At 38.2% G+C, this 15,595-nt stretch overlaps 1 protein-coding gene and 1 pseudogene across 4 annotated transcripts; one reads left to right on the top strand and one right to left on the bottom strand.

The window, feature by feature from the left end:
* Positions 1-815: 815 nt before the first annotated feature.
* LOC140953839 (casein kinase II subunit beta pseudogene) lies at positions 816-1,541 on the top strand (annotated as a pseudogene).
* A 2,970-nt stretch (positions 1,542-4,511) lies between these two features.
* On the bottom strand, positions 4,512-15,588 carry LOC140954022 (uncharacterized). 4 transcript variants are annotated; one of them, XM_073403414.1, is made up of 14 exons: positions 15,423-15,588; positions 14,272-14,411; positions 13,080-13,195; positions 12,378-12,419; positions 11,868-11,987; positions 11,260-11,348; positions 10,640-10,726; positions 9,720-9,847; positions 8,939-8,993; positions 8,689-8,763; positions 8,342-8,413; positions 7,280-7,783; positions 6,635-6,732; positions 4,512-5,490 (listed from the first exon to the last, which is right to left on the bottom strand). In XM_073403414.1, the coding sequence occupies exons 1-14, from the start codon at positions 15,554-15,556 to the stop codon at positions 5,177-5,179; spliced, it is 1,974 nt and encodes a 657-aa protein (XP_073259515.1). In that variant the 5' UTR covers positions 15,557-15,588; the 3' UTR covers positions 4,512-5,176. The 4 variants fall into 4 exon arrangements, with proteins under 4 accessions (XP_073259515.1, XP_073259514.1, XP_073259517.1 ...); XM_073403413.1 differs by having other exon boundaries at positions 4,512-5,493; XM_073403416.1 differs by lacking the exon at positions 15,423-15,588 and adding an exon at positions 13,698-13,743 and having other exon boundaries at positions 4,512-5,493; positions 14,272-14,386.
* Positions 15,589-15,595: the final 7 nt, after the last annotated feature.

Here is a 15,595-nt window from a genome sequence, read left to right on the forward strand (position 1 = left end):
AATAACATGACAGGTCACGCAGACGTTAGATTATGTAAATTAGGGGGCGGTTGACGGCTTGTTAAATAAATGTATCAGGCGTTATTTTTTTCCCTCTCGAGCCAAAGAAGCAAAGAAGCAAAAAATAAAAAAAATAACGCCTGATCTCAGGTTACGTGGTATTACTTCACATGGTGATCGTCGTCTGTCTGTCCAGTTTAAAATTTAATTATACAAACAACTGGATACTTTATTTCCCGTGAACTATAAATTCTTTAGCGCCACATTTTCTTGGAAATTTATCACCTGCCTGAATGTTACTTAGAACATTCCTTAAATTGTTGAGATTCTTTTTCCCTAAGCTCTGTGAACGAGAATGTTCTTTTTCATGAACTTTGCATGTGATTACGGGCTTTGTGGTCAGCGGAGTCTTCAAGCACAACAGCTGGCTTACAATGGCGGCGAACATGGTGGTTTCACTTTTCTTTTGAATCGAATTTCTAGAAAAATTTAAGCTTTTGTGAGTCTACTTTGTTGTGGAGACGACGAATGTTGCACGTTCTGATAGTTCTGATAGAAGCACGCCCACCCGTAGGGCGTCAAACGAACGCGACAATGGATTACGGGATATGTCTTTGTTCTGTTCCGCGTTTCCTGTTTAAATTTTCGGATGACGAATGACAAATTTTTATTCATATTGTTACCGTTTGTTGTCATCCGCTTTCTGTATTTACAGAGTGCTGTGTCATTTGAAACCGAAAAAGGGTGAAGAATCCCATTACTATTTTAAACAAGTGAAAGCGATAATCTGAAAAATTTTATTGGATAATCGCGTCATGGACGACTCTACAAGTAGCTCCTGGGTCCATCGATTTTGCACTGAACTCGGAAATGACTTCTTCTGCGAAGTTGACAAAGACTTCATCAAAGACTTCTCGAACCTCGTAGGACTTGAAGAACAGGTCTGTCCCTTTGAACAGGCCCTCGATATAATTCTGGATAAACCTCTAAGAAGTGAAACAATCTCAAAAGGCATTGCCAATGGATCGATTAAAATGCCTACATGTACAATAAAAGAAAAATCGTTGAATAAAATTGCAGAGAAGCTGTACAGTCTTATACATGCAAGGTTCATCTTGAGCGATCGAGGTTGCAATAAGATGCTTTACAAGTACCTGCAAGGTGATTTTGGTCACTGTCCACGAGTTCTTTGTAGTAACTCAAATGTTCTGCCAGTTGGCATGTCTGATAAACCTGGGGAAGAAACAGTGAAAGTCTATTGTCCACGATGCAGTGAGGTGTATTCTCCACGGCTTCTTAAACACAGCTATGTGGATGGAGCAGGCTTTGGCAGGAGTTTTCCTCACATGTTTTTCATGGTGTTTCCTGAATACAGACCTTTAAAAAGCACTGAAAAGTACACGCCACGATTACATGGATTCAAAATCCATCCCTCGGCATATACATCGCCATTTCAAGTAAAAAGGAGTAAAGTGGCCCAATACCCAGTTAGATTTAATGGGGGTACCCCATACAGGAGAGTAAATGAAAGTTTATTATAGTATAAAAATATTGTAGTCGCGAGGAGTCATATGTCAGCTTTCTAGTTCGACACTTAACACGGGTTGTTACACAAGTCATGTCCAAATATGTTTTTCACAACTGTTTTCATAGTGAAGCTAGAACAATTGATGGAACTCATATGATCATAACCTTAGAAAACAGCCCACATTTTACAACGCCACCTGAGGTTTCCCCACAAAATGACATCTGAGGAATGAGTGCAGAAAATTCCACTTTGATGATGTGTCACTACCCAGGTTTGGTTAGTGAAGCCATTGGTGTTGTCGCAAAATATTAACTGTTTTCGTCGAAAAATGTGATAATGAGTTTCACCAATGAAGATCACAACTTTAATTAACATATTTGGATGTTAGTGTGCTGTGATCCAGCAGCTTAGATTCGAACAGATTGTTTCTAGCACAGCTAATGATAATCAGCTCTGAGGCCTAATAACTTCTAACACTAGTCTTGCTCTCCATTAAAGCTAAGGAAAATTATGTAAACATGGGGAAAATCACTTCCCCCAAAGAGATGTCTGTTATATAGCTTCTGCAGTATAAGTGATGTGGTTGAGTATCTGAACTTCCTTGCAATTCAATTATTAAGAACAGTGGCAGGAAGAAAAACAAAAGAAAACTATTTTATCTTAAATTATTAGTTTTATTTATAAATTACAACTAATTTTAAAAAGTTTAAGTTATTTTTAAAACTTATTTTGGAATAATCATTTGGGTACCCTTTGAAAATGTATAGACATTAGAAAAAATTACGGCTGCTGACAACTCGCCCATTTATTGTTGTGTATGCGTGGGTTTTGTCACACAATTCATGAGCAAATTCTTTTATAATGGTGCATATTTTTGGCCAGTGAATGACTAAGTCTGGTAAACAGTATGTTTCTTATGAAGTGAAACAAATACATTGTTGCAGATTGGGCTTTCAACTGTTCAAAAGTAACACAGCTAAAATAAAAAAATATGTGGTATGGACATTAACCAAAAAGGGGGGTTTATATTTGAGATAGAAAACAATAGGAATCGACCCCGACTTCTTTTGTTAAGCCAGAAAAAAAGAAGAGCTGTATGCCTCTTGCATTCATGGTAATGAATGGTGACTTAGAAACTGTTTTAAAACCATAGCTGAATTCTACTGTCTCCTGTTTTGACCATAAGTTGGTTTAAATAATTCAGACTCCATGTCCTTTACTGAATGACAATTTGGAATTTCCTTTGAGTTATATTTTCTATTTGTAGTTTCTTCTTGGTGGTAGTGCTATTAATAATTTTCATCCATGAGGTTTGTAATGATTTTGATAATATTTTTGCAGCTGGATAAATTATGGATAAAACCTTTGTGTGATACTGGATTTGTGTGAAGGTGAACATCCTTATTTTCAAAAGGATGTAAAATAAAATGGAAACTCCATGTCTCTGCTTTAGTGCTCACGGCCATAGTTAGGTTTTTGTAATGGGTGGGGAGAGGGGAAGCATTATCACAAGCCTTGTAGGGGGGTGCTGGGGGTATTCTCCCCCAGAAAATTTTCAAATTCGGAGGCTCTGAAATGCTATTTTCAGCACTTGTCATGAGACATGTCTCCGAAAAATTGACCTCGAATATGAAAATGGCAAACAATTGCAAGTCACTATAACCAGAATAACAGTCTAAAGAAAACAAATCCATCCAAAGACTTGATGTGTCTGGCTCAACAGGTCCAGGGGGGGCAGCTGACCCGTTGCCTCTCCGCTAGCTACGGCTCTGGTGCTGTTGCAACTGTTGGGCCATTTGCCTAACATCTGTTCTATGTGGTCTGCCCTTTTTCTCTTTGAAGACCAAAAACATCAGATTGAGTTTGATAGTTTTAGCCAAAAAGTGCTGATGTTGGGTTTAAAATTTCAGGGGTCAGGTTACAATGAATTGCAGCATTTTTCAGAAATTCTACTTGTATGAATTAGTCAAATTATTATTTCTTAAATCTTGGCCTGAGAAAACAGCTGACATGTTGCGATGCCACCACTGGTTTCCCTGTGAAATGACGACTCTGAGAAATGAGTGCAAAAATTCCATACTGATGTTGTGCCACTTCTCAGACTTGGGTTGTGCCTCTGACTGTTCATGCCCTAAGTGAAATTTACTTCAACCAATCAAAAGAACTACCCAGATCTGTCAAAACTTTTACAAGTGTAATTTTATCCCAGTGTCTGCATAATTTAGAGTTGTCTGTATGGTAAATGTAGGATTGTAGAAAGTTTGATTTACATTAGGGAAAAAAAAGAACTGTCCCTTATAAAAGGTGATTGTATTATAAAGATAGAGATTGCCTGAAAGGTACCATGGTTTCCATCTTTGGGATCAATGTTTGTAATAGAATTGCCTCCCATGAAGATATTTTTTTGGTCCATAGCACAATTTTCCAATCCTCCACTCCCCAAAGGGGTTCGTTAATCCCGTAATCCCCACCCAAATTTTCTCTCAATCCCATAATCCAGATACCTACTTTAGGAATCCCGCATCCCCAGCATACTTTTGATCCTGAATCTCACCATGTTGCTTTTAAACCCCAAATTCTGGCCTTCAAATAAGGCAACTCCCAGTGCCAAAATAACCAATTAGGGACCCACTGATAACAGGTGGTTATGTGTCTACCCCGCCCCCTCCCCCCCCCTCCAGGGGTCTATGTAGGAGTGAGGCAATTTTAGAAGCAAGATATCAAGCATGAGATGCAGTGTTTCATCACGAGATGAAACACTGAGAAAAAAGTTGAAAATATGATGCGCAGCGCAGTATTTGTGACGAACTTTGAGGTGTTCCATCTGGTCATAAAACACTGCGTCGCATGCTTGATATTACATCTCAAACAAAATGATTTTAGAAGGAGAAAATAAGGATGCAAAAATGAACAGTTTTTCATCTGATTAAACACTAACTGCCTTTGTATTTTCTTTGTGAATTGTTAACGAGTTTGAGAAGAGTAAAAGAAGAATGTTATAAAACTTTATTATTTTCAGAAATGAATTGTCTAAGGGATAAACAAGTTAAGAAACATGAAGATTATAACATTAACCACTTTTTACGCTGAGAAAGGAAGTCACCTAAATGTTTAACTGACACTAGTTTGAAATGAAATGCTGGTACTTCAAGAAAAACGTAAAGACTCGGTTTTCTTCAACTTGAACCTATGTTTCATCTTCTTAATCTCATCTCTCAGTTGTTTAATTGTTACAATAGATTGTAACATCTAAGATGTAACCCGAACTGTGATCGGTAAGGCATCGTTCAAACCGACGAACAGTTAGATAAACAATGTAAACTGCCCACAGGAAAGACAAAGCTTGGAAATAGAAATACAATATTTCTCGACGTACATCTGTGAACTTTACAGAACACTTGAGTCTATGGGTATAAAACACCGGTGTTTGAATTTACTTTCATGAACGTTACGCTACAATATTTTTGTTTAAGATTTAATCTGGAAATGTTCTTCCATTTTTCAACACTACAAAAGCTTTGTATAGCTGTGGACCAATCAGTTGTTAAAACTGTTCTGTAAAACACGTTTGACACAGCGTTCAGTTTCTGGACTTCCTACACAACTCAAGGACGTCTTTCGCAAAACTTTAAAGCTTTACTTATGTCGCTAATCACTGTCACTATCATAGTCTCCTGCACTGACAGGCTTCTTCTTGTAGCTTCGTGATTTCTTCTTGGATCGTCTATCATCTCTGTCTTCTCTTTCTTCGCTGTATCTTTCATCTCGGCTTTTTTCTTCTTTGCTTCTTTCTTCCCTTTCATCTCTTCTCTTTTCACCATCAGAAATTTCATCATCTTCTTCCTCAGCATATTTCTTCTTCTTTTTCTTGCTTTTTTTGTAATCCGAGCCTTCACTATCCTGGTCGTCCACACTTCCATGTCGTTTACTTCTCTTGGATTTCTCCTTTTCTTCCTCACTATCTGCTAAGGCAAGAATCAAAGAAAGCTTAAAGGAGCTGTGTCACGAAATTTCTCAAAATTCAAACAATAAGCGCTGCCATCACAATGAGTGAAACATAAAATTACCGCTCAAAACATTAAACGACGGTATTAACAAGTCAGTAAATATATAAAAGATCATTAAAACGGACTGCAATAATTGTGGTTTTTGAAAACTTGTTAGACTACCAGTTTTTCAAAGTTCATTTTTGTTGTTTGATATAATGCTTTGTGAGTGGGATTTCTTTTAAATGAAGCTGTGATCTTTTTCATTTACAAGTACATTCCTCGCTAACGTTACGTTCCTTCGCGAATAAAGACGCCTTACTGCCAATATTAGACCGCCGTGACACAGTTTACTTGTAAATGCAGCCTGAGCTTTTTAAAAATGCCCAAACGTCACCTCTACGTGAATGAAAGCTGTTGTCCGCAGGAATGATTTTAAAGACTTGTCCAAATTCGTACAAACTGTCGGAAGCTTGTTAAGCGTCAGTGAAATCTAGGTCACCTCTACATGCATAAAAACGTTGGGTTGCAGGACTGCAGGTCATGTCAAAATTGTGCCATCTCGTACATCCACACGAACAAGTCCCTTGTCTAGGAACTTGCTCGTGTGAGGCAACTTATGATTTTAATAATACTAAGTGCATAATAGGTAGCTTTAGCAACGTCGACGATAACGGCAACGAAGACGTCACTAATAAAAAGTCTTTTTTTTTCAAAGTTTGTCACGATTAGGTCCACTCGCTCAAAATTTCAAATGTAACTAAATATCCTTGGAGTTAAATTATTCTTTAGTTTACAAGGAAAAAGAGAAATTCGTCGTCTTTGTTTACGTCTTCCGTAAAACGTCCGGTTCGGTTAGGGAATTTCATGTTATATTTGTGAAGAGGACGACAACGATAATGTGCAAAAGAGTGTGCAAAGTTGATGATTTGCTTAGTAAACCTATTGCTTTTTTGAAGTCCTCGTTGCCGTTGTCGCCGTTGCATGTGACGTCACGGCGGCCATGTCGGTGGGAACTAAACAGCATTTTCATGTAAACTCTTCTAGAAAAAATTGTACTGTATTGACCACCAGCATGGCCGCCTTGTCACGTGGTTGCAAACCAAGAATACACTGTTACCTGCAAAGTTTCTCTCCTTATCACTTTCTTCGTCAGCGCTTTGTGAGCTGCTGTATTTTTTCTCTCTTGCTTTTCTCTCCTTTTTCTTTTTATGATGTCTATTTTGTTCAAAAGGAGAACCAAACAAAAAAAAGCTTAGTCTGTATGAAGGACAGCAATTCTAGACAGAGGAGTTAAAAGATAAGTGCCTCAAAGAAAAACAAGGTAAATGGACGCCAATTCCTGACAGATGCAAAGATTCCAATAAACAAAACAGGTGTGTTAATAGCCCACGTTCGATATATTAAAATTCTAATATTGACTCCGAGGCTTTCTAGTCATTTGTTCTATATTTGGTTAGTTTTCCTTGCGCTCAAGTCTCTTCTAGAAATTGCGAGACAAAAGAGTCGTGAAAAATTTGCAATTTTGACCTCAACGCCTCGGAGTCATGTTAGAATTTTAATGTATCAAACGGAGGCTATTCAATAACACTACTGCAAGTGTCATGTAAGAGTGCATTTCGTAAGAGTTCGAAAACAATGGTCACACAGCACTTTGCAGATCTACCCAGCTCTAAACGGGGCCTTAACGTTTAGTTGCACTGCAGCCCAAAATTGAAGAACAAACAAGTACAAAATGATGCTTGTGATCAGTAGGACAACTTACCTCTTTGGTGATGGCGACATTGAATGACTCCTTGATCTTCTCCTATCTCTGTCTCTATCGCGTTCTCGTTCTTTCTCCCGTTCTCGTTCACGTTCTTTTATCTCACGCTCCCGTTTTTCCCTTTCCCGTTCACGTTCTTTTTCTCGTTTTTCTCTTTCTCTCTCCCTTTCTTTCTCCCGCTGTCGTTCCTTCTCTTTCCTCCTTTCTCGATCTTTTTCCTTTTCTGATTCTTTATCTCGAGCCTTTTCTTTGTCCTTGGATCTTCTCTTCTCTGTCCTTTCTTCTGATTCCTCTCGGCTCTTTTCATCTTTCTCTTCGTCCTTCTCAGTAGCTTCAGATTTCTGTTTACTCGGCTTTTTCTCCTTCGATGGTGACCTCTCAGGTGATGCAGTCCTCTTTCTTTCCTTTGATTTATCACGTGAACGATCACGTGATCTTGAACGGCGGTCTCGTGATTTAGAACGCTTTTCCCTAGACCTTGAACGACGCGGTCTCCTCCTTTCTCTGTACACAACAATAAGAAATACAACAACGATATTTGCGTTATATTTCGGGAGACCCAGAGGCACTACATTAGTAACAGGTGTCCCAAAACCCGAAGGGCTATGCCACGACGTTTTCACATATCGGTTTATTTTTAAGATAAATTTTAGAGAACTTTTTCCCGAAGGTACACTCCCTCTATGAGCGCATTCGGAATATAAGATATCAAAAGGGGAAAAGTAAACGTCATTTGAAGGTCAAAAATACCTGTTTTAGGTCTACAGGTTTTGCAAGGTATTTCGTGGGACTTGAATGATATTCTAAATTTGCACCAAAATCGTTCTAAAAGTAAAAAACAAACGCTGTGACATGAATACATGGAAGTTGCTCTCTCCGGTTGTCGGGTTTCTCACTACAACGGGGGAGGATAAAACCGGTTTGTTCTTTATGTACGTGTTTCACCGTACATATTGGTGTACAGGAAATAATGTACTGTTGACGCTTTAAAATTTCAGTATAATGCTGTGGCAATCCAATAAGGCCTGTCGATCATCTAAGAAGGGTTATTTTTAACTATACCTGCTTCGAGAGCGACGGTAACTTCTTGGTCTTGAAGATGACCGTGATCTGCGTCGACTCCTGTATCTGTCCCTATGAACAATAAACAGCATATTTGGTCACTAGGGAAAGAACATGCTCGGAGTTTGGAGTTGCGAGCGAAGCGAAATGGGAAAAAACGCGCGTGCACATCGCGCGTGGTGACGTTTCCGACATCCCCCAACTGGAGAGCTCACTCGAAAGCTAGCGTAAACAAGGAGTGGCTTTTTATTCTTCCCCGAGGTAAATGTAAGAGAGCAAGCGAAGTGGCAGTAGTCAGTTCAAATCGCTACTGCCTAGTTTTACAATAAATTTTCTTTCAAACAAACCTGGAAGGTGAGCGAGTGCGTGACCGTCTTCTTCGACGTGACCCAGAACGAGAACGAGACCTTCGCCTTTTTGACCTAAGAATTAAAAAAAATGTCCCGTAAACTGAAGACAAAGAGACACGCCCTATAAATTATACAGACTTACAGCGCTTACCATTTTTTGGAAAGCGCCCTTACCAAAGCCTAGTTCAACAAGTTAATTGTATACAGGTGTAGAACTTTTTTTGTAACACGGTAAAAACTTTTATACCTTGATGAAGATCTTCGTCTGGAACGTGACCTAGAGCGAGACCTTGATTTGTCAGCTGAGAACAAAATAAATAAATAAAAAATCACGATTTCATGACTTTCATATTTGAGAATTTGTGTTTGTGGATGAAATCCTATAGTGTGACCATTCAAATCAAACCTGTTTGGTAGTACTTTCAGATGGTATTAATTGTTTTCCAGGATTTTACAAAATGAAATTTGGAAATTTTGACGAATTTTGATGGGAGAAAAGGGTAAGGAGAACTTAGATGCTGGTAAGCATATTTAACGGTTACACTCGAAACCGGCCGTTTCGATACAAAGTCGTTTCAATACAAGTCGTTTCGATACAAACTCAAGCTGTGAAATTGCACGAAAATTTTGTTCACTTCAAGTATAGTTTGCGAGTGAACAAGAAAAACATTTAGGGTGAATATCTTCGTTCTTTAAGCCAAGTACATAGAACTATTTACACCTCGAATGAATAAACTTGTATCGAAACAACTTTGTATCAAAATGACCGGTAACTATTACACTACTTGGAAGAACTGTACCATCTACCGGCAGAAGTAACAAACATACAAGTACTGAAAAAGTTTCTATCTTTTGAATTGTGACCATGCAGACTCACTTACTGTGGTAATTAATTTTATTAACATCTCGCAAAAATGAAAACTTCCCAGTTTTCATCTTGCTTAGATTTGAGATGTTGAATGAAAAGGGTTGATGTGGAAATTAAAGAGCTGATTCAAATCAACCGAATAATTAATTTAAATGAATACCTGGATCTAGTTCATCTTCAATGTAGGAGGATGCTTCTTTGACGCGTCGCATGGCCTTATCGTTATCTTTCCGATCCTTATCTACTTTTGATGGTGGCTTCACAATGGCATTTTTGGAGTGGTTAACTCTAGAAAGAAACAAGCAAAATTAATGCAACAAAGTCTTGTCAGAAAATTTGACACAAGGACACAAGCAAATCTTCAGCCTCGTGAGCGTTTATTCTTCCAAACAATGAGTGACATAGAAATAATATGAGAATGCTTTCCATACACACCAGTGGTGGATCCAGGAGAGGGGAGGAGGGGCCTTATCTTTAGACCAAACTGAGGCCTGAAGGGCTGAAAAAAATTTTTTTTTGAGACCGGGCTCCCCCTTATCTCGGGGTCTGGACCCCCCCCTTATCTGAAAATCTGGATCTGCCACTGCACACCACCTGCATCTGAGACTGGGATAAAGGTTACAACACTGCTTAAAAGTAAGTTACCAATCTAATCTTATTTCTTGCAAGAGAAGCGTCTTGTTTTGGGAGACGAGTGCCTTGCCTTGAGAGATGAGACTCTTAAAAGGGAAGGTGGTCAGTGGATATTTGTTACTGTCCGCCTTGCCTGACCTTCCTAACCACATACTCTGAAAACTTTGTGTATTCATGTCCATTTTGCTTAGATTTCAAATATATAGTAATACAGAGCATTTTGTATTTTTTACTACTACATTGTATAGGTTTCCTTTTATAGGCAATACTTGTTAGAATGAAGGAAGACTTACCATACACTGCCTTGTACCATAAGCATAAAAATTGACCCCCTTCCCCCAGAGTAAAAGATAATATTAAATTGCATCTCCATGTCCATTAAATAAACAAGATAATGAGTATGGCTTTACAATTTCTTGTGACCAGTTTTAAAAACAAAAATCTTACTTGAGTGGTTTGCCACCAAAGATCACGCCATTGTACTGCAAAGCTGTGGTCACTGCCGCAGGATCAGAGAACTCCACAAAGGCAAACCTAATATAGAAATACCACATCCATGGGAAACGTTTTTACCAATGATCTAACACTTGTTGATAGTTATCTTTAAGCAAGAAAGATGGTAAAAACAGTCAAATCTCCAGCAATTCCAAAACCCTCTAAATAGTGAGTTTATGCTCTAACCTTTGAAAAACTGGATAATGTTTACAGGTACTAAAGTAGTAAGTTTATACACCGAACACTTACACTTGATACTCTTGCTTTTTTGATACAGTGGAACCTTGATATAACAAACCTCTATATAACTAAGTGTTTGATATAATGAATGATTTTCTTCACCCCAGTAATACTAAAATACATGTACACGAAAAAGAACCTCAGTATAACATAATAATTCTCCAGACTGATCTCCATACATTTCCTTAAAGAATTATTAATAAAGAGAATTTGATAAAAGATCAAAGCATTTTCCCTCTGGGGATCATTTTCAATTCTCATAACCTTTTCTCTTAATACTGCATTGGTGTTGTTAGGAGAAAATAGATGTTGGTCACTTGAGAAGGTCATACCTGGTGGGTTGAGTATCATCTCCTGACATTCGAACGTAACGGATTTCACCACAGCCAGAAAAGAATGCCATGAGTTGTTCTGCTGACAGCTGTGGAGAAATAAACAAGTTTAGTTATTTTCACGGCTTAAATAAAGGATGAATAAGCTTGTTCTTTAGAAAAGCACCCTGGCTTTCCTTAGTGAATGACTTTGTTACAAGATGACTAGCCAAAACCTGTACCCACTGAGCACTGAGCGAACATAGAATGATACTTGCCCTGCAAGAAACCTATGAGTCCCAGACAACCAGGCAGGACATTTTTTGAACTTTGAGTTTCTAAAACTCCTTCTTTCTCTCCTTTCAACAACTTGGAAAATCAGCACACACAGTCTGTACCAACTGTGATAACTATGCAGACATGACAAACACTTTAACTTCATATTTAGTCTCCCACTTACATGAAAGAAATAAAATGATTCCTTACATCCTTCCTCTTGCATCATACTTCTGTGTAATCTTCCAATTCACTGACATACTTTTTTTTGAGGCACCAAAATATTTCTGTCTCATAGGGCCTATGCTCTAACTCTCTATGACAACTACAGCTTCAAATTTTTGCACTCTTACCGTAGTATCCAGGTTACCAACATAAACAGTCCTCCTTATTTCATCAATTTTACTGGGGTCCACATTTGTCAGTGGCGGCGGCGGAGGTAAAGGAGCTGGTAAAGTAAGAGTTGTCGCCAACTACATCAAATAAGAACAAAATTAATGACATGAGCATGCAAGAAATACTTTGAGTTGTAGTGAAAACTGTAAGATAATAAATTTGGGGTTAAAAAATCTCTGACAGAGCAGCATTTAAATCAGATGGGAACACAGTACAGCTCTATTTCAAGTCAAGGATGGAATGGTAAGTCATCTGAGGCCCCATTCACATGAATCCAAACATCCAGCCTTAAACCACTCTGGAGGCGGTTTGGGTGAGCAGATTCACTAGTTAAATGAGGACAAAAGGCCAATTCATGTAAAAAATATCTGGTTTTAAAGGTACTCAGATTTGTGTGTATGGGGCCTTGATTGTGTGTACTTCTAGTAAAGGGGTTTTAAATGTACTAAAACAAAAACACATCTCACCCCAGGAATGACTGTAGAAACTACACCAGGAACAATAGGAACCTGTGACAATATGGCAATAATAAATTTCATTATCATTCATGTAATTTCAGACCAAACAAATGAACAATTTTACACTGATGTAAATATACATGTATGAAATCTCTAAGCAGTACTTTAACATCATACTCAGGGTTGTCAGAAAGTTTTGAAGTAGACCGCTGAGTTGTCAGAGTAAGCGGCCAGTCCTGGGATATTCTATTTTAAAAACGCCATGAGTAAAGAAATGCCAAGCAGCATGGCTGGCCACTACTAACCAAGTAGGCAGCGATTTTCACTGGCAGCCAACTACTTTTAACAACCATACTACAGTATTCACAGTTGTGCTCTAAGAAAAACTGTAGGTATAGGAGGAGTGGGTAGTTTTAAATTTTAAGGTATGGGAGGGGTGGGTAGTATTTACCTATGCAGGCATACTGTAGGTATGGGAGGGGTGGGTAGTATTTATCTATGCAGGTATGGGAGGGGGTGGTTACTATACACCTACATGTATGCAGGCATATATAAGGGGGTTGGTTTATACCTATAAACAGCTATGACTATTTTCTCTGAAGTGGTTATATTAATGTTTCTATAGTGGTCATATACAGCTGTAGGTATGCATAGTAGCAGGGGGGGGGGAAGAATACCTGTTTAGCTATGGGAGTAGTGGGTAGTACACACCTGTGCAGGTATGGGAGGAGTGGGTAGTAAACCTCCTGATGATCCAGGAAAGCCTCCTGCAACAGCGCTGGCAGGTGCCGCCAACTGTACTGCTTCAGATTCATTTGGTATTGTACCTGATTAAACGAAATAAGCTTAGATGGTGCACCGACTAAGTCTTTTGTGCTGTCAAATTTCTATTCTGCATAAAAATCAGTGGTGACATTCGTAACTGCAGGATTAAAAGGAAATTAAAGGACAACAAAATATGGCTGCAACTAAAAGAAGAAGATATTGTGGACATTACATGTTGCACAGTAAGACATCAGAAAAAGACAAATTTCCGGTGGCTTTGAAAAAGAATGATGTTTATACAATTTTAAATTAATGACAATGCATGTTTTCTCATTTACAGTCGTATGTGTACCATACGTTTGGCAGAAAATAATAATAATAACAATATTATCGAGAAAATACCCATTATCAAGGCTTTCCTTCAATCTGCATTGAATAACAAACCTGATGCTTGGTTATTTACCAATTTACCATACCAGTAAAAAACAAGTTACTCTTCTTAATATTATTAAGTCTCAGATGCCTTGCCTGGCAGCACCTACACAATACAGCATATGTACTTACTTCCTAAATGCATACACTCTACGGTGCCAGCCTGAGGTTTTCTCGGCTGCTCAAATAATGGAAGATAAAGAAACAGGAGACAAAAACACAACATGAAAACCTTTTAAAATCTGTCACTCTGAAGCACTTTGCACAGATAGATTTTCAATTAACCCTAATCGTGTACAACACATAAAACCACTTATAAATGGAGAACAGTTCTAGGCAAGAGCGGAAAACAAAAGAAGGAAGAAAAGGAAACTCAAATTAAAGATGTCTTTTGTATGAGAACTTGATAATTTACCAAACATCAAAATAATAATCAAAATGGAACTTTCAGAACCTTTTACAATAAACTGGTCGAAAAAAGAAAGCTATTTAATTGCGGTAATTCTTTTATTCCTAAATCTGAATATACATGTAACAGACCAAAGCTTCATCAGAACATTCTTATGGTCAATGCGCACAATCATAAAAAAAAAAATTGGGAGGGAAGAGAGGCTCCCTTGATTTTTTGGTGAGGGTGGGGGTGAGGGGGGAGTGTTAACATTTCAAATTAATACAATATTTTGATACTCCCTTTCAATGAACTCACCATCTTGAACTGGTACAACTATAAGGGCTCTGTCTATGAATACTGTGTTAGTAAGATGCTGAGCAACATGAACACTGGAAGGATCTTTAAATCTGACAAAACACACGCGGGTAGCAGTGCCAAGATGGACCATGGGATCTCTAAAAAATTCACACACATTAAAACCCATGAGTTTGTAAGTTCCTGTACAAAATTGATTCTGAGGGGGAGGGAGACACTTCCTTAAAATTCTTACAGGGGTGTGCTGTTGGTTCCCTGTGACTCTAACCCTGTAGCCGCCCAGAAAAAAAGACTCAGTAACCCTTTTGGAGATTTGTAGCTGTACATTATATTTGACAGTAAATAATAATACATACTAATATATTATAACCGTGAAAATCACAAAACTGTGAGATATTTATGAAATGTTATTTGTGTTGCAAGGACAATGCAAATAAGGCGCGAGTCAAGTAAACCGCAAACAGCACCAGCAGTTATTAGTTTGTGGTTTTGATTTTGTACTCGCGTGTCCTGAACTTTATTGTGATTGGCCACTACACAATCAACATTCCATTTTTCAGGTATTCATGGTTTTCTGAGTTTGACAGTAAGTTTTCTGAGCAAAAATCAACCTTGTTTCTTTAGGAAAATAGTCATTTTGGTAAGACATTTATCAGATGTTTATAAAGCACCCTTACCCAAGCATCCAAGGATTTACAGTTAGATACAAGAGGTTGTTAAGTGGCACTTCACCAAACAGCCCATATAGGGAAGTAAATTACCCCCCCCCCCCCCCCCCCCAGCCCCATCTCCACTTATAGGAATGGACCTGGCTCGACCAAGCTGACTTAAGCTGTTAATCGATTACTAAAGCATTGATTTGTTTCATGTGATAATTTGGTTTCTATACAAAGTTACCATTCAATTGAAATGTTGTTCCGTTTTGTTACATTATATATGCCTGGTAAAATAATTTTCAACGTTGGTTTTTGACATCTCATTCCTCTGCATACAAATTAATTAATAAACTCATCTTGCCGCAAAAACGTAATTCCAGCAGCAGGTTGCCAGTTTTACTACTGCTCCACAAAAAGACGACACCAGAATTATTGTAGCAAATCTATTCCATAAACTTTGAGCTGGCTTTTGATCCAACAATTCAGTAAACTTACTCAGGAAATAGATGCATCTCCTCGATTTCTCCAAGAAAACCAAACAAAGTTTTCATCTGATCAGTTGTAGCATTTTGCGCGATGTTTGTCACTTGAATCACGTGTGTACTGGGTCTTTCGTCCCCTGTAGTCATCTTGAGCTTGTTACTGGGGAAAAAGACGAGGTAATTTCC

This window comes from Porites lutea, chromosome 12 (genome assembly GCF_958299795.1).
Source record: "Porites lutea chromosome 12, jaPorLute2.1, whole genome shotgun sequence".
In the NCBI taxonomy this organism is placed as follows: domain Eukaryota; kingdom Metazoa; phylum Cnidaria; class Anthozoa; order Scleractinia; family Poritidae; genus Porites; species Porites lutea.